The 24,101-nt window shown below is 39.0% G+C and overlaps 1 protein-coding gene across 1 annotated transcript; it reads left to right on the top strand.

The window, feature by feature from the left end:
• Positions 1-1,035: 1,035 nt before the first annotated feature.
• LOC139720354 (uncharacterized) lies at positions 1,036-19,007 on the top strand. Its single transcript, XM_071631722.1, has 14 exons — positions 1,036-1,086; positions 1,593-1,665; positions 2,543-2,587; positions 2,958-3,154; positions 4,143-4,220; positions 5,303-5,375; positions 6,288-6,554; positions 7,283-7,474; positions 10,239-10,420; positions 11,494-11,577; positions 12,430-12,644; positions 15,582-15,719; positions 16,521-16,812; positions 18,750-19,007. The coding sequence occupies exons 2-14, from the start codon at positions 1,626-1,628 to the stop codon at positions 19,005-19,007; spliced, it is 2,061 nt and encodes a 686-aa protein (XP_071487823.1). The 5' UTR covers positions 1,036-1,086; positions 1,593-1,625.
• Positions 19,008-24,101: the final 5,094 nt, after the last annotated feature.

Below are 24,101 nucleotides of genomic sequence, written 5' to 3'. Positions count from 1 at the left end.
TGTGCCATGCACTTACTAAACCATTAAGAGGCATGGAAAGATTTACGAAGAAAGTTAGTCGAGCAACTGCAAGACAAACATAATTATCTTCAGTCTGGATTTTGATGCCACGAGATAATATAGTCTGTATCCGTAAAATAATGGAAAGGAGTTCCATAAAATGGGACACGAACCGCTAACGCGTCTTCGCCAACTGTTCTTCGAAGCGATAGATTTTTACACCCTCTTCTTGTATACTAAGCAGGAATAGCTCATGTATGTAAAAGTTTGCCGTCTGAACGCGATGATCTCACAATCACATGTTTTCTCATGAATACCACTCAGGATTCATCTGCACCTTTTTGATGTTTTTCTTTTCTTTTCTTTTCTTTTTTTAAATCAGAAATGCGCGGGAACTTTACCGGATTTGCTGCCCGTCTTCTGACATCAGCAGCGGCATCAAGCGACAAGCCATTCCATGTTTCGTGTATCAACGGTTTACTTGATTATACCTACACTGTAAGTTTTGTACGAAACGACATTTTCAATTCAAGTTGCTTTTGTATGTGTGTGCGTGTATGTGTATGTGTTTATGTGTGCATTTGTATATGTGTGTGTTGTAATTATCAAAATATCACATAATGTTCATTACAATTTAGTGTTGAACTGATTTTTCCTCGTAATTTCAACGTAAATGATTAATATTATCAATTAGCACGTACGTCATTTCGCTCTTTGCCATTGCCCATTTTTAATTATTCATCTTTCTTTTCGATTCACAATAATGACCATATTTGGAATGACTTTATTTTGTATGCATTTTGAATCGTCTAAGAGTACCTTGTGATCTGAAAATGAAAAAAACATAGGGCCTATTGAGTATGGTTTTACCAAGCAAAAGTAGTTTTAGTTTGCAGAAATAATTCAGATATCGCAATCGTAACTGTATAGGATGGTACCCTTTTCACGCAGACATGAGTATAAGTATCATGACATTTTACGATATTTTATGAAGTAATTCGCATATCACTTGTTGTTTTTTCTTTCCAGAACCGCACAACGATCGTCTTTGAGAACGTAAATTTTGGATTTGAATATCAATTTCGAGTAAGTTAAGCGTGACAGTACAGTTTAGCATCACAGTATACACTGTAGTTTGGTCTTGCTGAATGTACTGGGAACGAAAGGCTGCGCATTTAACTTGATGACAAATGATAATGGATGATTATGATAATAATGATCATTATTATCCAGAGCGATATAAATGATGGTAATAAGAATAAGAATAAGAATAAGATAATGACGATAATGATAACTTTTATTATAATTATCATTAGTAGTAGTAGTTGTATAAGTATTATTATTATCATCATTATTATTATTACTATTATTATTATTATTATCATCATCATCATCATCATCATCATCGTCATCATCAATATCAATAATTATTCTAAAGTCATACATTTTTGTCAGCTAAGGAGAGACTTACAAAACGGCGTACACATTCTTTTCAAAACTCACACCAAACCATGATCAGTGATATCCATGAAGCGATGTCTCAAAGCATGCTTCACTTTTGTATCATTATTTTGTGCATTTCTTCTTCTCAGATAAGAAGTGCCCGCGTGAATGGCGATCCGGAGATGTCTGACAAATATCGAAAAGCAGAAACGCAAACACCAGGTATGTTTACTCGTGTGTGTGTGTGTGTGTGTGTGTGTGTTAATTTTGATACTTACAGGGGAATGTTATTGAAGTATATTTATATCGAGTGAATGCACATTATACGTAAGTAGAAAACATTAGTAAAGTCTGAGGAAAGTCGTACAATCCGTTCAAAAATTATGATTTTTTTCAAAAAGTTTCGGTGCCGACATCGATCGAAGAGAAGACTACAACAGTTCGTGGCGTCATCGCAGGGCAAGAAATATGAAGAAAATCTAAAGAGAATTCAACATATTTTCACTTTTTTAGCATATCATGAAAGAGCACTTGACGTACAACCTCATTCAGAAAGCAGCAGAAATAGTACTACACTTAACATTTTTATCAGTAACCTGTCGCGAGAAAGTGTGCTTTTCACAAGAAACAAAAATGAAAATTTTGTTTTGTCTTCTCATCCAGCAATGGCGGCACCGAAACTGTAAATATTCATAATGGTTGATGGGATAATATACCCTTCAAATATTGCTCCATTCCCTCAATCATAATATGTATTCGGGTTTCCTTCCCCTTCAAATCTGTCTCCTCCAAGAAATTTGAATTTTGCGTGGATATCCTAAACGGCACATCCGACTTCCATTGACAGTTACGTAATAACGTTGTTATTTGTCGGTTTGTCTGGGTTTTTCTTTTCCATTTTTTTTTTTTGGCCACACCCACGTCAAGCTCAGCTTTCAAGATACAGTGAGACATATTATTCTCTTATCTTTTTTTTCTTATTGTGACGTAATACTGCTGTTTCCAACAGTTGTCAATATCATAAACGGAAAATATAATGTTCTTTCCTCAAAATAAGACCGCTTTGTGATATTTCTTTTTTTTTTTTTTTGGATTGCAGATTGCTACGAAACGACAGGAGACGAGAGCTTTTGCATCAAACAACGTAAGTATAACAACATATGTATGCATGTGTATATACATATATTTATTTATTTATTCATTTGTGTATTCATTTCTTTATTTACCAGTTTTGATAAATTTCTTTTCTTGATTTAGGTGGAAATGGCAGTGACAGAGAAGAGGCAACCTGCTTTGACCTCGCCTAGTTACGTAGACGCCTTGAATCAGAATGGGAAGGTGCATGAGGGGGACTTCTTAAATCTTACCGAGATATAACTTGCTTGAGACAGTAGGACACCTTGGCACCTTGTATGGCGAGTCACCTAGCTTGGCCTTAACAAGGCGCATAACAATTATTGAACGAGACGCATAAATATGAAAATATTTAATACATTCCTTCGTTATCTTTGCAGCCGTAGGGGAGACGAATGCACCACGACACTTGGTCGCCTCCTGTCAAGTTGCGGATCACGGAACCAACCTGACCGAGGTCTCCGTGAGCTGGTTACCACCCTTACATGCAAAGGGCAACTTGAGTGCATTCAGCGTGATATACAGTAACGTCACAACTACTCAAAATGACGTCATTAAACAAGTCAACGTTGCAGAGGTGCTCACACAGAGATTTCTTTTGTCTGTCCCCCCCCCCCCCCCCCTCTCTCTCTCTCTCTGGCGCTCCGTTCCTATTTAACTGAAATGTGCAACTGTTGTTTTCTTCCAGTAGATTGTAGCTTCCATGTGCATTCAGACACAACGTTTGCCCAATGATTTTCGGTGGAAGTCCCTGTTTTCAGGCACTTTCTTTGATTTTTCGGACCTTTATTTTTGAGGATTTTTTTTTCTTATAAACTTGGTTACCCCTCCACCGAAACCCCGAATCCTCCTCCGGGCGGTAATAACTCCCTTAAACTCCGGGCTGGCCCGGGGGGGGGGGGGGGGGGGGGGGTATCGGTGATACTGTCTATTAAAAAAGCATGCACACATTGTAAATTGATGCACTTTTGAGGCGGTCTGTGCTAATAACTGTGGATTTCAGGTGCAGTGCTATGGTGCCTTTAGTCAGATATTTTATTTCTTAACGTACGTATTTGATCATACAGTACTAGTGAAAGGTAGGAACATCTCGATGCAAGCAAACTGGAAAAAAAAAACATGTCGAAGCTTGGTCATAAGTGTATACAAAAGTGATAGTAGTAGTAGAAGTAGTAGTAGTAGTGGTAGTACATTTTGTAGTGGTTGTAGCAGTAGTAGTAGTAGTAGTAGGTAGGTAGGTAGGTAGGTAGGTAGTAGTAGTAGTAGTAGTAGTAGTAGTAGTAGTAGAAGTCGTGATAGTAGTAGTAGAAGTAGTAGAAGTAGTAGTAGTAGTAGTAGTAGTAGAAGTAGTGGTGGTAGTAGTAGAAGTAGTAGTAGTAGTAGTAGTAGTAGTAGTAGTAGAAGAAGAAGAAGAAGAAGAAGAAGAAGAAGCAGCAGTAGTAGAAGTTAACGTTGTTATCATAATAAATGATACGGGTAGTGAAGTATAATGAAACGAGAACTATAGGCCTTCTATATTATTGTCTTTTAGTTTGACATGTCATGTTCTTTTGTTCTCTTTACAGAGTGGGTGGGATGGGAGACGTTCATTCCGCTTCAATCATTCTGCATATCTTCAGTCCGGAAAAACTTATAGAATAACCGTAAGTAATATCATTACTTCCTTGAAATTGAAAAAAAAAAATACACCAATGAAATAGTTCTGTCATCTGTGGGGTATTAGTAGTGCAGTTAAAGGGGATTTGTTGTTGTTGTTGTTGTTGTGGTTGTTGTTGTTGAAATGTTCTCTGATAACACTTTTTTGGGCACTGGATTATGATTTTATTTCATTTTATTATTATTTTTTTTTTTTTTTTTGGGGGGGGGGGGGAGGAACGAATACCCATTCGCCACAATGATATTTCTAGTTTGTATGTATAATGGTCCACCTGGTGTACACGCTCAATTTGAAATTATTTGTATTATTTCTTTTCTTTTATGTTCAACTACTCCCTGATGTGTTTCGTTAAGTTGGTTGGAGATGCGCAAGGGTCATAGTGATTATGATTGCTTTTTTCCAACCCGGCACCTTAGGGAAGCTCAACAGGGAAAGCCTGACACTTTTATTTGTTTCTCTGTTATCACTTGTATTGTTTTGCAAATGCCGAATAAATAAATTAATAAATAAATAATAATAATACTAATAATGATGATGATAATAATAATAAGAATAATGATAATAATAATAATAATAATAATAATAATAATAATAACGGACGTCATTGGACCTATGTATCGTTGTGTGGTTGGTTTATGTTTGTAACAATGAAGTACATTGTACTGTGGTAGATTTTTTTTTTTTGCAAGTCGAATTACTACGATACCTACTGGCAACTGGGTTCTCAACATAGACGGGCATCCCACTAAGCAGGGAGGCAGGGGCCATTAACCTTTTTTTTAATTATTATATTATTTTACTATTTTTGCTGACCCAGACCCTTAAATTTATGCTAATGTTTACTGTCTCCTCGCTGTCTCACTTCTTCAAAAGAAGGCACGTCTTAGTGAATTTTATTTTTCATAGAAGTTTGGATAATGCTAAATTCTATTTCAATAAATACATATCACGTAGGCCTAATATTCTGGAATAAAATAGAGCTCAGCGTACTGACCTCTGCCTGTCAATCATTTCTTCGCCCCTCCCCTCTCCTGCCACCCTCTGTATTTGCCTTATGTGGTTCAAAAGGTCCTGCCTTATACGACGGACGGGAAAGGATACTATAACACCACCGTAGTTCTGAACACGACTACACATTGCAGTAAGTATTAGTTGCTTTTTTTTTTTTTTTTTTGCTCTTCGGTTGGTAGTATTATGTTTATTTTTATCATCTTTTGACGTTTTCCATCACCTAATTTACTCAAGTGGTCAAGAATCCTTAAACAAAAAACAGCATCACCGTAAGCTCAACGTTCCATTGAGGTTCATATCTAATGCAACACTTCACTCTTTTACCCTTCAATGGCCCAATACTGAGCCATGATTTTTTATTCAATATCACACGGCATTGCAAAATTAATCGTTTTTTTTTAAGCCATCTATTTCTTTGCGGATTTAAACGAATTATGCAGTTAATTGAGTAATGTAGCAGTCTCAGTAGAGTTATCCGCTCATATCCGCATATATATTGATATTTACTAAAACTTAAAGTAAAATAACTACGATGATATCTACTCGTAATTGATAATTACCAAGGCCAAAGCGAAAACAAGAAAATATTGCAGTTCGCATGTGCTAGTTCATCGTCTTTTTAAGTGTTAAGAGATGACAGAATGTTCACTTTACGATTGTTTATAAAATACGTTAGGTTTGTGTGTGCGTGTGTGTGTGTGTGTGTGTGTGTGTTTGATGATGGTCAAGGTAGAGGCATTTTGATAGAGGCTGCTCAAACTGAAATGGAATGACGTAATGCGTAAGGTATTGCGCATGCGTTGATTCTTTGTCATGTTAACTGCCTGAGGGGAAAACAAGATGTGCTTGCTTTGCCGATCTCGACGTGGGAGTTGATTGAGCCAAACAAACTCGACTCAAGGTGAAGGCTCGGTCCACAAAGACGTCGTGTAAACGGTGCATTGATGACGTGTAAACGGCGCATTAATAACGTGTAAACGACGCATTGATGACGCGAGTCTCATGCTGACACGACGTCTTCACTTCCTTGATTTGTGCATAGGCAAACCGTCGGCAGTGCCTTCGTCTACCAAGTCACCACAGAGCATAGCCCCGCCAAAGATTGAGGAAACCACAAACCCAGACAGCAACGGTTTGCACGTGAACCCCGCCCTTTTGACCAGTCTTCTCACTGTCGTGGTGGTGCTGGTGCTGTCTCTCGTGGCCTTCATCTTCGTGAGCAGACGACGGATGTCTTCATCCGAGAAAGCCGTGTTCGTCAGGTACCCGGATGAGATCAGCACCACCTACTCTTGCGCAACCAAAAAAGGTATATTATGTCACTATACATTTACCCAAAATTAGCATAGGGAAGCCATGATAACACATATCATTATCTCATACAATTTTGAGGACAAAATGTCGGCTGGCGTTTCGATGATAAGTGCGTTGATCTGGAAAATTGGCACGGCCGGACATGATTAATGTCAAACAGGAATCACACCACATGTGTACAGGTGATTGTGAACAAAGCAATCTGGCAGGTACTACTTGTATAAAAACCAATCTTTTTTACATCTGTGAGAGTACCTAAAATAGTATGTTAGTTACTGTTAGTTACACTGTAATGTAGGTTAGTACCCTTGCTGAAAAGAACAGAGTGTCACGCAATGTGTTAACAATGTGCTCACACAATCGACTATGTGAAAACGCCCAGACTTAACAGTGTGAAAATGATTTCACACTGTGGTGTTCTTTTTCGCAGAAAGTTTCACATAGCAATGTTGTTTTTCACACCGTGAATGGACGATAAACAATGCGTTCAAAATGTTAAAACGGTCGAATCTAACAGTGTGAAATCTCGTCACACTGTGTTTCACGTTGTGTTTCACACTGTGGGACATTGTGTACTTTCCAGTAGGGATAGTACATTACGTTCTATCATACTTACCTATAATTTCAGTGTCTTTTCTCTGAAGAAGCAACCTTATGAAATGTGCGTGAATTTCATGGAAAGATTAGCAATCCGACCCGATCCAATCCAACATTTCCTCTCAGATACGTACAACCTCACCAACGCACTCGGAGAGGACATCGATCCAATCCTACAGAACTTGGAGTTCGACCGATCGCTCCTGAAAATCGAGGAACTCCTCGGCAGTGGCCAGTTCGGCAACGTCTACAAGGGATTCGCCTACGGCATCAACGGCAAGGAGATGTACATTCCAGTGGCAGTGAAAAGCTTAAAAGGTGAGACACAATGCGGCGACTAAAGTCCGCCACACACCATACGACTTTCAGTCACTGAGTTGGCTCAGTCGGTAGCGCGTCTGCCTCACGATCACGCGGCCCGGGTTCGAACCCGAGTCTGGACTGAGCAATAATGTGTGTAAGCATACCGTCCCCTCTAGCAAGAGGCAAAACACTCTGTCCCTCGGATAGGACATAAAATGGAGGTCCCGTTTATGAGAGAGTAACAACTCATGCACGTAAAAGATCCCGCTTCATTCATTCATCGCAAAGAGCAGGGTGTTTAACCCGGTGAAGTAGTCCTACCTCACATCCAACTGGACCCCATGGAAGACCCTGATTATGGACTATCCAGCCATCTTCTCAGATGGAAAATGAATTAACAAATAAACGAACAAAAAACAGGACTAAGAGCGACTTTGGATCTAAAATAAACAAGCGTGCTTAAGAGGCTAATGTGATTATTTCGGATCCAAAGTCTGTGAGTCGTTATGTGAGTTAAAATATAAAGCCAGCCAGTGTGACAAAATGGAATACTGAGAGAAAAACCCCTCCGAAGTCTCTTGAATGTAGATGAGCACGGTTTAGGAGGTTTTCATGTAAATGTATAGGTTGGTGAAAATTTGCGGACAGTGTTCACGAAAGGAGGGAGCTCGTATTGCGAAGGAGTGTGTTCAGATATCCATTTCCAAAGAGAATATCCATTCAAGCATTGCGTCCCTTGATTTAACCTTTCTAAGATCCAAAGGCTCTGATGGCAGTCACTACTAGATACAGTGGACTCCCATTATAACGAAGACCTCGGGACCGGCAGTTTTATATCGAAATGTCGCTACAACCAAATAGATAAACAAGAAAAAAAAAAACCAGAGCGGATTGTGTTGGGGCCTGAATGCTTACTTCGCTGTAACTTGCGAATAATAGTGCTTATATAACGGGAGTGCACTGTACTGTTTTCTGCGTCATCTGTTTTGGGGTTGTTGTTTTTGTTTATGTTGTTGTTGTTGTTGCTCTTTTTTTTAAAGATCTTCCACACATTTTGATATCTCATCTGTAGGGGTCGGACGTACAGGCAGGGTTTATGATTATAATAAACATCGAGCGCATGAGAAGGAGTATGTTTGGCAATTATTGTGTGTTGTCCAACTTGGAAAGCAATGCTTACTTCCTAAGATAATCGAATCATTATATGGTAAATCTTCGTAGGTATATCTATATTATATGCTCAAATGGTTATTCATGAAACCATCTAGAGATAAGTAATATTTGTCGGTCAAAGAATGTAAAAAAAGTGCAACGAAAGAGAAATGTCTTTTCTGCAGATGTTGAGGATCCAAAGAGCTTGCATATGAGAGCAGGTAGTGAGTGTATAACCTGATTGAGAGGATCATATGACAAATAACCGTTGTCTATGTAAAATGAGGACATAGATTTCAAGCTTTTTGACAGCCCGTAATATCAAGATAGATTTACCAACGAGAAATCGGTGCCGGCTGGCCATTAATTCGAACGATTGACAACCTCATGCGTGGTGACGTAAATGCCGAGGGTCGGTAATGGTCGTACTTTCTAGCTCCTCTTAATGTGCCTCTCAAGATAGTATGTGCATTCCCGCCTTACTCTTTAAGAGTCTGCCCGCCCTGTTAATTCGGATTTTCCCTCCCTTCCTCTCTCCCGAGAGAGTACCAAAGGGGGAAGAGCAAGACGCTTATTAGTTTTCGTCGCCGCGGTACTCCAAGACTTGCACAGCTGTCTTGACGCGATGAAACTTCTTATTTGTGTTTCGACCACACCGTCGATGACGGAAAACCCAAACGTACCATTGAAATTGAGTACCTGTTGGACGCAACCGCTTCGACCGCTAACTAATCGAAAAAGTCCTGATCATAGCAAGCTGACATCAGCGCCCCACTTCTCTCACTGGACAGTCCAGTAGACCGTGTACACCCGGAGATTTTGTCTGCGCGTTCATTTTGCCCAACTCTTTATGACGTCCAATATTATGTCGAAACTTAAACCTTTATGTATATTTTGCGATGGATGTATGACCAAAACAAATATAACGAGTGACTCATAAATCATGTCCATCCGCATGACAATATTGATCCCTTCAAATGAAGTACGGACGCCATTTTGTTCTAGTATCTGTCGAGATAAATTTCCTGAACAACGCGATGCAAAATGAATTACCTGTACAAATAAAAAAAGGCGACAAATTCTTGTTTGGACCGTAGACGAAAGTGATGTTTCATTTAAGTGGATATATGATGCATTGACAAAATCAAACCTGATGGCAAGAAAACCAAAAATAAAAAATGATAATGAAATAAGTAAATAAATAACCGTCGCAGCAGTGGCTGGCAATGTATAACTTGTACATCGTATTTTGTGGTTTTGTCGGAGCTCATCTATTTCATCTTGATCAGTTTCCCCGGATTGACGATGATCGCTCTTGACAACGATTATCTTGTCGATTTGCGAGTTATGGAAAAAACATTGTAACCCTTGATCGAGACTTATTCTGTAAGTCGTATATCTCGTTTTCATTCCTCCGTGGTTAATTGCTAGAATCTGAAATCGTCGTCGCAGGAAGAACGAATGGACAAAGACAGGATAGATTAATTTGTTTCAATAGCACTGCCAGTTAGATTGATATTGATCAGTGGAAATCCAACAGATGCCATTTTCGAAATTGCTTGCGACTTTGACGAGTCCGTTCATGAAGTCGTTGACGAAGTTACCTCGTTCTCTTTTCGTCCGTCAGAGAATGCCACGGCGGCGATGAAGGCGGATTTCATGGACGAGATCAAGCTCATTGTCGAGATCGGCGGCCATCCCAACATCCTGCCCATCCGTGGCTGCTGCACGGCCGATGAGCCCCATTACCTCATCACGGAGTTTATGGAATACGGCGACCTTTTGCACTTCCTTTGGAAGTGTCGAGAAGTAAGAACGAAAAAAAAAAAGAGAAAGAGATAGATGATAACTTCATTTACTTTAACTATTCATCTATGCACAACACACACACACACACACACACACACACACACACACGCACACACACACACAGACACACACACAAACAAACACCCCAAAGCATTATATATACCTGTACCTATATATACATATATATAATATATATATGAATAATGATGATAACAATAATGTTATTATTAGTGTTAATAGTACTATTGTTGATTAATTAATGAATTGATCACACAATCTTTTTACTCACATGAGATTTTAGTCTAGTTGGTGAAATACTCGCAGTGAACGATAAAAATCTATGATAAAACAATACAGAACAAAGCCACCGAAATGTGGTTTCCGGGGTTTTACGGGTGAAACATTTCCGTTTTTGTATACGTGGTTGAACCAGGCCTCTTTTGCCTTCACGTTCCTTCCAAGTGTCACTGGATGGTACAAATTCGATGATAAAAAATTAGATTTTGTGCATGACTATGTGTGGTTTATAACCTTTTGAGGGAGAAAAAAAAATAGTTCTTTTCAAATTTTACCATAGCACAACAATCTTGGCGTGTATGTATGAAATTCGATCCAGACGCGCTCACGTGTATTATCTCAAAGGCCGAACTCTGCTATGAATTCAAGCACACTATCAGGATGCTAACGTTTAAAAGGGAGATGCGACTTTCATAAGGTTAGGGTGGTTTTAAAAAAAAACGTGATGATAATAGATAGAAATTGCAATAAATCCTACCTGTATTGCTATAAACGGCATACGCATGATGTGTAAGTTTTTTTTTTTCTCGCTAAGTAATGAACGTTCGTTAATTGTACACCAAAAGTACAAAATATGTCAGATGATGAAAGATCTATCAACGCTATTGTCTTTACATTTGAATGAGCTCTAGGTTTGATACATCATCACTCTAGATATTAGAATTCATATGCACCAATATTTCCCATCTTCGAGTTGGCCAGCGTTTTGGTGCCTTGATTATCAGAGGAGGACATTCGATGATTCCAATTCATTCGTCAATTTGTTCTCGTTCTAGGAGAAGAGCATTTTAGAGGACCCAATCTACCGACTGACAGCGACAAGTCAGCTTCAAATCGCCATTCAAATCGCTCGTGGCATGGTAAGTTTGTCTTCATTAACACAAACGCTTTACATTAGAAAATGACTAAAAAACAATAAACTGATTTATTGAAGTTGGTTATCTAAGCTCTACCGTTACTCGGGCTTTACTTAACAACTATATATAGGTAACTTCCCGGTATTTTTGTTGCATTTCGTGGAGCTGCAACATCAGAATTCAAAGCCATAAAAGTAGAATTTGGAGGAGTATGTGAAATCATATGTCACCCAATACAAGATGTCGGTAATCGCCCACTGTTGAGGCTTTGCGGGGTGAAGAGAATTCAACGGATGATAAGACAGATTATTATATTGATCTTTTTTGAGGGGGTGGGGGATGCGCATTTCAGTTAAATCATTCCAAATCAGTCTCTTGTCAAGCAAACGCGTTGGACTATTGAAGATTTACAATGTTTTGCTTATTTTCCACTTCAGTGCTGGCGTATTTATTCATATATTTTGTGTCTTCGTGTGTCTGATGTTTATCGCCTGTCGCCGGGGGGGGGGGGGGGGGGGGGGGGTGGTTATGGTAGCGCGTAGTGACATGAATTTCGAAAAATTTCTCCTTATAGAATTAGCACTGCAATGATCCAGATGTTCACATGAAAGAGTATCATTTATACAATTTAACGTTTCAAATGTCTTTAAACAATAATTTGCCTTTCAGGAGGGAAGGATCTTCATGTTATATCAATTTCTGTATTTTACTTACCTTGGTATAATAGTATCTATTTTGCAAGTATGTATACATCGCACTATAATGAGGATGTTTGTATTACGATTTGGAATGGCAATTAATGAATAAAATGAAAATGAAAATCGATGACTTTCATGTTTCTACTGCTTCAAACAGGAGTACCTCTCCACCACGATGTACTACCACGGGGACCTGGCCGCGCGGAACGTACTCGTCGGCGAGGGTCTGATCTGCAAGATATCCGACTTCGGACTGGCAGACGACATCTATCAGCGCGGCTACAAACGATTGGCGCCGGAGCGCAAGCGGCCCGTGAAGTGGGTTAGTCTGGAGACGAACACACAGGGCAAATGCAGCATCCAGAGCGACGTGTGAGTTTGGCGTATCCCAAATAATAATCAAATGTTTTTTCACACCTCGCAGGAAATTGAAAGAAAACATGTCTTGTTTACCAAGAGTAATCTGCTCATTATGCTTTTTATTCTTCTTCTTCTTCATTGTGCTGAGTGATTTCTAAGAGAGAAAATCGCTCACGGTTTTAGAATTTGTTTTCAAAGTATTTGGCCGGTCTTTGCACAGAAATTGGTTTGCTGAAGACGACACGTGCAACATGACACGGTTACAGTTCTCTGTGCAATCATTGTGAGCATGGACCTTAGGTCTATGTTGTGAGAAACCAGGCGGAACAAGATTGTCAAGAGTTTCTCGTTTTTTTCGCGATCGTAAACAAAAAAAAAAGAGAAAAAGTCATGGAAATGAGTCTATATGTAAACAAAAACAACACCAAGAGGCTGTAAATTCACAGTAATGAAGCACCGTGAAGAATGATTTCCACAAAATCTAATGCATTTCCCAGCGCACTTTTACATCCTGGTTTGTGGCTTTGAAAAAAAAAAAAAAGTTAAAGGCCCGTACTGACGATGTAATGTTCGCATATGGGTGGTCCAGCAAAAAGCATGGCGTGTAATACAAATTTGATTCTCTGCCCAATCCACCTTTTAAAGGGAATTTCTCAACTCTACGGCCGATACAGACCTGTTGTAAACGAGATTAGTGACTTTTGTAAATGGTGGTAAAAAAAGAGGGTTGATGCCACTGACATTAATCACGTGCAAGCAAGTCGCCATTGAAGGCCTGAATGATGGCAAAGGAAGGATTGTTTATCACAGACCACCATCGCTGACGAACACAAAACCCAGCTATTAAATTTCCTCCCAATTCTGCCCCACATACCGGTTGTAGCAAGAAGTGCGTGAAACTAAAAGACCAATTACCAGCACAATTGTGCGAGACATGATACCCGACGTGCCTGCGGTGTCCGCGATGTTATACCCTATAACTGCTAAGCGAATTACGGATGTACGTGTCCTTGATTTTGCTGGCATCAAGTTCGCGAAAATTAGTCGCCCAACGCGTGAGGTGAGGTAACCGTAAGGACAGTGTAATTTTTTGGAGCTTGCGTCCGTACTCACGGGAAAATCCCAGCCGAAAGTGAGGTAAACAAGGAAGAACGATTAACTTTGTTTGTCGTATCGTTTGACATCTGTCTGTCTGTCTGTCTGTCTGTTTGTTTGTTTGTGTGTTTCGCGCGCATTGAGCTATTCGGAAAACGTCACTTTCTCGACGACTGAGCTGGCTGTACTGGCACTCTCACGAGCGCGCATGCTCATTGACCTCTCCTACTTTAGATGACCGAGGGAGACCCCATTGGAAAGCATGTTATGTTACATAAGGGCGTTTTACACTTGTAAATTTTTGCTTAGTCCCGTACCAACGGTGGGGCTAAGGGGGGCCTTAGCCCCACCGTTGGTACGGGACTACCCTTAGCCCACTTTCTGTTTACACTCGTTTTTGCCAAAGTGGGCTAGCCCCGCCGATAATCCCGTACTATCTGGCCCTGCAAAATAGCAGGGTTAGCACCGCAATTGCGGTGCCAAGCAAGTGAGTGTAAACAGAACGAAAAAATAATCCGGGGCTAAGCGACGGAGACGAAGTCCGACCCCCACTGACCAATCAGAAACGAGGTAATCAAGTACTGCCGGTGCGTGCGTGTACGTGTACAGTGCACAGCGTAATCATGAATATTCATGTGGTTTGGAAAGTACCGGACTAAGAAATACGAGTGTAAAAAGGTCAATTTTCTCCTTAGCCCCGGACAAGAGCTTAGTACGGGACTAATTGGGGAGTGTAAAAAGCTGAAAAATGGTACGGGACTAACAATAGTCCTGGGTCAGAGAAAGTACGGGGTTAAGCAACACAAGTGTAAAAAGGGCTATAGTAGTGGTGTTGTCTGTAGTATGATATACACGTACCTCTTTGGAAGCTGTTCACCTAACAGAGACAACCTTGTCCCCAGTCACGTGTGAGTTAGAGCATGGAAAAAAAAATGATGATAGGCACAAATATTTCACACCTCGCCGGGAATTAAAAGAAAACAAGTCTTGTTTAAAAACGTAAGTTTCTTATTACGCGGGTAAATTCCTCCACTTCGCCTATCACTTGACTCCCGAATTCTTTCTTTCTTTCTTTTTCCTGTATCTCCAGCGTCTCAATCTTTTGTCCCGGTCAATAAATGTCAAGCAATTTGTTGACACTGGCCTTAGGATGGGACTCTAATTGAATGGCGCACCTTATTTCACAGCGGGCTGTGCTATTTATACATGATGGGACCAAAACCATATCGTATTATTCACGAGGAAAGCGCTGTAAAGATTAAAATCAGTGGTTACTCATTGATATACTAAATGCCTTTAATTAAGTGTATGTGTTATAAAATACAAGAGTTTTGACTTACGTCAAAATGTCCGTTTTGACAACTCGTAGCATCGCTGTTACCCTTCCTCAATAAAGGGAAGAAGTTATTCTGCCAACTACACCACCACTACCAACATGAGACCGTACACACGCCCTTTTGCATTGATGCATGCGTAGAATCAGGGAGGTTCACCTCCCTGGTATCATAGAATATAGGCAAATGGGGCAAGCCTTCGTTGTTGTTTACCTAATCATTTATTCACGGTGAGCTGATTAGGTTTGCTTGTCTGCGTTGTTTAATAAGCTTCTTTTTTTTGACATTGGGTTATTGAAAGAAGTATCTGGGCGTCTAGATCTTGTCAGTGTAATACAGAACAGTCATCACAACACCATATTGATTGATGCTTTATAATTGACCAGTTGTTTTGTTTTTGCTTCCCTTTGCTTCCTTTGCTTCCTTTTGCTTGAGGCACTCTTGTAGTACACGCTATAAGTGAGTATTGCATTTTTCGTATGTTTTTTTTTCTTTTCTTCTATGTCCCTCCCAACCACAGGTGGTCGTTCGGTATCGTCCTGTACGAAATTTACACGCTAGGGGGCGTCCCATACCCTGGCATGGACGGTCGCAGCGTGATCGCACAGCTGCAGAGGGGCTATAGGATGGAACGACCCAGTGTGTGCCCAGAAGATATGTGAGTAATCTCTGTTAAAAACCATCAAGTTCCGATCTTTTTTTCTCTTTTATGTGCTTTGGTTCTTTATCAGTTCGTCGTAAGTGTTGAAATTCATTGTTAGTACTTCAAAATATAGAGACAGAACAGCTAATTGCTTTTCGTTTGATTATTGATTGATGGCTGTATGTTGTTTGCATACACTCAAGATGAATGTTTTGCTATGTAAAATTATAGCAATCAAATACAGATTATTGAAAACTAGTCTTTTATTTAAACCTTTTATTGTTGTTTTTCGTTGTTTCTTTCAGTTACAAAAAAATCAAAAGCCTTTTGATCGTTAGACTAATAGGGCCCAACTCATTCTTCTTCTTCTTCTTTCTTTTTGCAACACATTAGAAGAGTAAGACTCCTGTTTCTTTCTCAAATTTCAAAAGTTGTCATGAACTTCTTTCTGACTTTGTACAGATAAGAATGAATCCCGCCAGGTCCATCTAATTGTTCCCAATATTGTAATATTATGCAGTAAGAGTCAAAGTTGCTCATTTGATGCTGGCAAGGATCTGATTTCTGCAGAAAATCTTTCCCAAATCTGTTTGTTTGTTTGTTTTTTGTTTGTTTGTTTTTGTGGACCGACGTGACAAGACAATTGTGTCTTTTTCCGTCTGTGCGATGGACCAATTGTTATGTACGTCCACTTGCTGGTATTTTTTAATCATCGTATGATACATCTTAGATTCGTTCAAAAAGGAAATTGATAATCAAACTCTAATATCGAAAATTAATAAGCTAAAATATGATGATATGGTTTATTTTGTATAGCTATGACATCATGAGACGATGCTGGCACGAGAGTCCACAAAACCGACCCTCCTTCACCACTCTGTACAACACACTGGACCTCATGCTAACGGAGAGGGTGGACTACCTGACCGAGTTCGAGACCGATTTGTCCCACTACGAATTCGTGCCTTGCCTCGACGTGGACAGCGGCGGGTCCAGCTGCGACATGCACGACACGACCGCGAGCGGAGAGTGGAGACCGCTCTCCGCGGGCAGGCTGGTGTGCCAAGACCTCCAGATGCAGCGCGTGGGAAGCAACGGCAAACTTGAGGTAGGTAGCCTACACACCTTCTCAATGGAACCAGACGACTTGTTTGAGCGCCGCTGTGCTGTCCTTTTTTAATGATAATAATTCTTCATTTGAATTTCATTCAATATCACGCTCTTTCAGCAGCTGAACTGATCTGAACTAAGCAGCTGTTCTTCTCACTTGTGCTACTAAATCACATTTTCATCCAGGCTGTAAATTTCATCTCTTTATTCATTTTGTCGTTTTAACACTGATTATTCTATTCATTTTTTCTTTGTTGTTGTTGTTGTTTTTTTAGTTTCTTTCACCATTACCAAAGTCTTTAGCATTAATGTTATATGTACCGTTACTTTTTCCTATTCTTTTGTATAATGCTAAGCTTGAAATTCGAGTAACAATTTGATCTAGTCAGGGTAGGTAATTGATATAACTGAAACACTTATCATTCTCGAAGCTATCAGAGTCTTCACTTTGCATGTGCATCCATTATCGCAACACTTTTTGTTTATTTGCTTATCTAACAGGCCGCAGTTAGTGAAGATTGTTAACATCAAAATCTATGCCACCCTGCACTTGATTTTCTTCCAAATGATCATGCAAATGCAAATTACAATTCTGTAAAAAAAAATCAATTAGCCACGTATGAAGTTCCATTAAAAAAAGATAGTAATACTCATAATGTTTGTGATAGCTAACCCTCAACGCTAATCATTCTCTTTCTCTCTCTCTTAAAACTTGAAATGAAATGAAATGAAATGAAATGAATGAAAACAAGCTCCTTCTTATCCAGTTTTCACTATATGTCTTGAATGCGCTCATCTCGTACCCTCCCGTAATCTAAGTTATCATCTCCCAAGCTCTTTTTAATCACTTTCGTATTTCACTTTCTTTTTTCCCTCTTCATGCTTCCTAAGGATAAGGATGGTTATCCGTCCGCACACTAACACGGATTCACAATAATCCCTAACACGTTCGACAGGTACGAGGATCGTGGCTTCTTTGATTCACCGTGTATTTACTTTCTTGTCTAATTCACTGTGTATCCACTTCTGAATCATAACGTTTGAAGTTGTGTTCTCCCTACAACAATTTCTATTGTACTTTCCTGCAACACGATGATTTGCCTTTTCTTCTTAATAGAATCTTTGCCTCCTTTTTTGTTTGTTTGTTTGTTTCATGCTACACCCTCACATTACTGAAAATGATTGTAGTAGCATTTTTAACTACTTGGCCTCTTGTGATGCCTGTATTGTTGTTATCCATTATGCATGCCTGTTTTATGTAACACATTTTAGAACTGTCAAGATTTGAAACACACTGATACGAGAATTACGTAGGAATATCTGGTGTCTTGAGCATATGGCATAAAATAAACCAGAACCACTGCTTGCTTTATTGATAGAACAAAGTAAGACATCATCATAAACATCATCATAAACGTTTGAAGTGAGAATGAATAGAACTGCAGTGTTTGTTATCTTTATTTGCCAAAAATAAAGCTTTGGGAATTTGTAGATAAACGGTGTTACCTTTATACCATTCACCCAGTACAATGGTGTCCGTAAAGCATCCCTGTCAAATGAATAATATAGCCTACCCTGAACGATTTGCAGAACATGGCGACAAATGAATTGATGAATGCAAAACAATCATACAAACAAACAAACAAAACAAAGACAAAACGAAAACAAAAACAAAAAACAAAACGATCTTGCAATGAATGAGACAATTTTAAACCTCCCGGCACCAAGATGAGCGCAGGCTACGTTCTGACTATGACGTATTCATACGTCTTTATACTCTTGTCTTTGTATTCATGTTTTCTAGACATTTTTGTGTTAATATTTCTGATCATTTAATGGAAAATAAATAATTCACTTCTATCCAAGTGATTTTCCTCTGCCGATTTTGTCCACTTATGCCAAGCTTTCTTTCCGTCTCTTTTGTACTCTCAACAGTATTTTGCCGGACAACAAATGAGTCACGATTCTGCGTTTTCAGAGGAGAGCGCCCTCTCCGGCGAGCCCGACCATCGTCTATGGTGGCGGCTAAAATCTGCCGATGATGAATATATGAGAACGAACTCTCTCCACAGCGCGCATTTTCCGTCGGTAGAATTCATTCCCATCATGGACTCTGATTCGGCCTCAGGATTTACCTCCACCGAGTCGCTCAGGGCAAGGATCGAACAACTGAACAGCGAAACGCCATCCTAGTCCAGAGCAATCCGATCTTTACGGATAATATTATGCATGACTCTTCTACAGAGCGTTTCTCGACAGAAATGTCCATCCTGGACTCGAAGGGTGGTTGTCTTTTGCGTATCCACGATTGAATCTGGAAAAGGGTTTTCACTAGTGAATATCAAGATAGTGTGTGATTTCTCTTGAACAGCTAAGCCGGATTTCCTACCGTGACGGTGAAGGATGACGTAATTTGGACCTTTATTATTATTGCAGAATGCATCTTGGTGTTACCATGGAGATGCAACCAATGCTATTGCCGATGACTGAATGTAGCTGAGAAGAAGCCGAGAAGGTTTCCGTGATCATTAATTTGTGATTGCACATGAATTCGCGATGCGTTCCATTTGTTCACAGTGTAAATGCGACTTTGGTGGCATTCTCTGGAATAGAATGATTCAAGAGGTATCACCCCCCCCCCCCCCCCCCCCCCCATCTGACACAGCAACTGTGTCTGTAAATTGTGAAATTTTTGCCATTCCCTCTTCATTGATATGGGGCTTTGGATGTCGGGTATGATCATTAGAACGACCTAGTGAGAAAGAAAGACCAGGTGCCTACTATTTTTGGTGATGACGAATGTATCCAAGGTGTATGTCTGGTGTACGCATGCATAGCAGGCCTATGCAAACAACAAAATCTATATATAGGGTGCTACAGGGTAAAACGAATGTATGTAGAATTCACTTTTGTTTTTGTGTTATTCATTGACACGACATTTGCTCCTGTGACAATTGCTCTGGTCATATTTTTCTTCAATGACTCAGGGTTAGGGTTTAGAGTTGTGATAGGATTAGGACCTATACCGGATTTAGTATAATGTGAACATTAAGATTAGGGTTGGATTTACATTTGTGGGTAGGTTTTAGGTCTGCCTTAGCGTGCAGATATTTGAATAGGAGCAATTGTCGCAGGAGCATATGTCGTGGAACCGTGTTAATCACTTGCCATGCAAATCAGTATGCAACAGAACTTTTTGCTTACGTTTTTTCCTTCTCGTTCGCTGGGTTATTTAAAAACAGAGCCTTCTCAGGGAGGGAGCTAGACTAAGAAATGAGGCCTATTTCGTCCTTGACAGAAAATATAGTATTTTCGGTAAGAGAGGGAAACTATTAGTGCAAAGTGTTTGTCTTTTTTTTTTTCTTACAGCTACTGGAATTGTTTTGTTGGTCTGTTAGTTTGTTTGTTTGTTTGCTTGGGTGTTTTTTTTTCACATGTGACCACGACCTGGTGAATTTTTACCTCAGACAGGATGTCAATGTAATAATCCGATATGACTATGACTAGTACGTTCCCATTATTTCTCGTCTTTTCGTTTCAATGGAAAAAAAAAAAACCTTTGTAATTTTCCAGCTTTCACATCAACCTCTCTTTTTTATATACTATTGTGTAGTTAATTTGTTAGCTAAAGCGCTGCCGAGGACTTTTTGTCGAGGGTAAGCATCTCGATCGGTAGAATTCACGTGTCATATTCTACATTAAACAATTCTGTCTAACTGATGCTGAGGTGAAATTATCATGAGGATTCTTCCCTCCTTTATACCAGTGTGCTGACTTTTGCTTTTTTGTGAAAGAAAGTTCAGGAAAATGAAAATGCGCGTTCAGGATTTTACTCTTCTTCAGCAGACGCTGTGATGTATAATATCTAAGGGATTTACCGTACAAATATCTTTACAATAATGTATGTAGGTTATAGAGGGGGTCCCCTAACTTATCTAAATAAAACACGGTGTATGTAAATAACTATGTAAGTAAAGAATGCAATATGGAGGTTTGGGTTATTTGTTGGAGGAGGGATATTTTCGGATTATTATGTTGCAAAAATGTTGAATTTTCTCTGAACCAAAATCTGAAAGCAAATTACCTTTATGGCAACAATTTAGTAATTCCATTCTTACAGACAGACCTCAATGCTAAGAATATAATTGTCAATACATGCAATCGCCTCAACATCATTTTGTACCTGTATTCAGTTTAAAGTGTTTCGTTTTTGTTTGTTTGTTTGTTTTCTTTACTTCTTTCTCGTAAATCCCATCAGACAGATGACAATATGATGTTCTGTCACTTTCCGTAAGAGCTGCCTGTCAGAAAGCCATTAGTGACGACATCATGAAATGTCATTGTTGCGCAATATGAGACCTGAACGTTTGTCATCAGGAAATGAACACTGTTACAGGACATAGACCAGTCATGATCGTTTAAAGACCTTCTTCTCTCATAGCTCCCAGTTAAGAGAGCGACGGAGCACAGTACTTCCACCGTTTACTACACCTTCTACGAATGATATGATGGTGATGATGATTTTGAGACTCTAAATCAAAGTTTGTTTGTCGTTGTGAATTATGAAAAGTAACAAGAATATTACATGATATAATGTAATGCAAAGTGAGCGAAGAGCTTCAGATTCTGTGTTACAGGTGTATTGTTATTTCAGAGTGGTTGGCTAGTGATGATAGATATTGCCCACGAAGATGTCACAATCAGTATAAAGGTAACTTGGTCTGGTAGAGTTTTGCACACGGAGCATGCAGTAGCTACTTCTCGGGATGGAGAGACATAGCTTTGACGTTGTTTTATTGTTGTTGTTGTTTTCTTGCCAAGATGTATGAATGAGTACCCCGATGGGGGTGTAAATAATGTGATGTACAGTTGGTTTAACTTTGGTGATGGTATAGCAGTTGAGGAACACTCACTAAAAGTGGGGCTGGTGAAAGCTGCAAGGGGGTGCGGTGGATCCATTGAGCGGCTAAGGAGCAGTTTGTTAACTCCATCAGTGTGCTAAGAGGCTTAATTTGTTTGTTTGGGGTTTTTTTAATATCTTCGGCCTCTATAATCAAGAAGTCTACTTTCTTTTGACGAGCTTTTTACCGTAATGATGCCAATGCATGAGTTTTTATATATTTAGAACCAAAGAGATATTTTATTATTAATATTTGATGCGTTTTTGTCATTAATTTAACACGCTAGTCCTCCTAACCCCCCCCCCTCCACAAACCCTTCTGCGTCTGAGAAGTGAATCAATCAATTTCATGCAGAAATTAATACTTTCTCTGTTCTACGTGATAATCACCAAAGTAAAAAACAAAAACAAAAATGACATGAAATGCAAGATCTAAATTAATATCCGTTGATGTCGGCTTCACTGCGACAGTAACGTTATTCGTATGTTGTGAGTGTTATGTATAGAGTCCTGCTGCAGCAGGAACCAACTAGATTGTGTAAAGCATCTTACTTATTCCGTCACGATTAGAGTGCAATGATAAAATGAATGTATGTCCCGTCAAGTCAAGCAATCTATATATTATATCAAGCTGTGATCCAATAGAAAACATTCGTTCTGCGTTGTGGTTCGTGTTTCATCCATGTTTTGTACTCATCTGGGCATATTTGTTCGTATCCTGAATAGTGTAAATGATGACACTGTTGCACTGTGTAAAACAGGGTGGATGGGACTCTGGACGGAAACGCTAGATCCCGAGTTCGAGCCTCGCCCGATGCTTGCGTCCAAAGAAAATATATTACCCACAATTTTCCCTTTGATCCAGGTGTACAAACTGGTACTTTCAAACTCCGGGGGCAATAGTAATGATAGAACCGATAGGAAGTTATTCCCTTAGTGAATGAGACCTTAGCGTTGTCACGATTACGATTGCATTAACTTTCATTTTGTCAAAAAAGAGAAAGAAATATGTATACTTGTTAGAGCGGTTATCACCTTTAAAAACCCTACCACTGTTTGGACGAATGTTGCGCAAATTGTTGTTTTTTATGTTCTTTTTTTTCTCAGTACATTGTACTTCTTGAATTTTTGCTTGTACTATACAGTTATGCGGGATGGACGTATAAGACTGTAGTTTGTGGGGTTTTTTTACCTTTATTCAATGCCGTAAATGAGGAGCGAAACTGGTGGCTTGATGATATAAGTTCATTCTAAAGTTCCCATGTGTGGGCGTTGTGGTACAAATTAGTATTATTAATTCTAAGTGGTGGTGATCGTTTTCCACGAACTTCATGTCTCTGTAAATTTCGAGTATTTCAATTATTTTCTATTTATCAGAGTATCTTTACTATCGGGTGCAATACAACTTTGTAAATAAATAACGATATATCAGTTACTAGAAACTCGTTAATGCTTTCTGTTCTGTGGTTTAATACATCGTTGACAGGACCAAACTGTCATGACGATATGTATATATATATATATATATATATACACTGTATATATATATATATATATATATATATATATACAGAAAGAAATTGGGCTGAGACGGACGTTGCTATCGATCTTGAGTCACCCTTTCAATCAGTCGAGCTTTCGGCCTGTCATCAGGCCTTCATCAGGATCTACTAACAGAATAGTTGTTATCTAAGTAATATATATTTAAAAAAAATGTATATATATATATATGTGCTTATATGTATATATATATATATATATGTACGTGTGTTTATATATGTTAATAAATAAATAAATATATATATATATATGCATATATATTTATATACATGTATATATACTGATTGTATTATAACATCGCATGTTTGTAACATGGGCCGTATGGACAGACATTTTTGTTTAAGTTTGCTACCGATGATATGACTAGTGGTGGTACCATTTCCACGAATAAGCTCACATTTTAGCTCCCTCGTCTCTGCATTGTTATGGTGATGATGATGATGATGATGGCGATGATGATGTTGATGGTGATGATGGTGATGTTGATGATGATGACGATGATAATAATGATGATGATGATGATGATGATGAAAAAGAGTAATGAAAAAAATAAAGTAAAGACCATAGTGATCATAGTAATTATTTCATTACTCATTCGTAGCAAGTATCTGCAAAAAAAAACAACAATTACAAACAAACACTATAGTTTAGCACAGATCATTCGTAGCAAGTACATAACACATATCTGAACAAAAAAAAAAAACCCAACAATAAATAAACACCAGTTTGGCACAGATTGCATCAGGAAATAGCTGATCAAGTATGTAAACATACTAAAAAGTACTATATTGACACACTGAACAGAAATCTAGCTAAACACGAGATGA

The sequence above is a fragment of the Diadema antillarum genome, unplaced genomic scaffold, assembly GCF_040938485.1.
Source record: "Diadema antillarum isolate AM-2024a unplaced genomic scaffold, OU_Dant_1.0 scf00000127, whole genome shotgun sequence".
Taxonomy (NCBI): Eukaryota; Metazoa; Echinodermata; class Echinoidea; order Diadematoida; family Diadematidae; genus Diadema; species Diadema antillarum.
The sequence above is the reverse complement of the archived record's forward strand: the minus strand, read 5'-3'. Positions and strand labels throughout refer to the sequence as shown.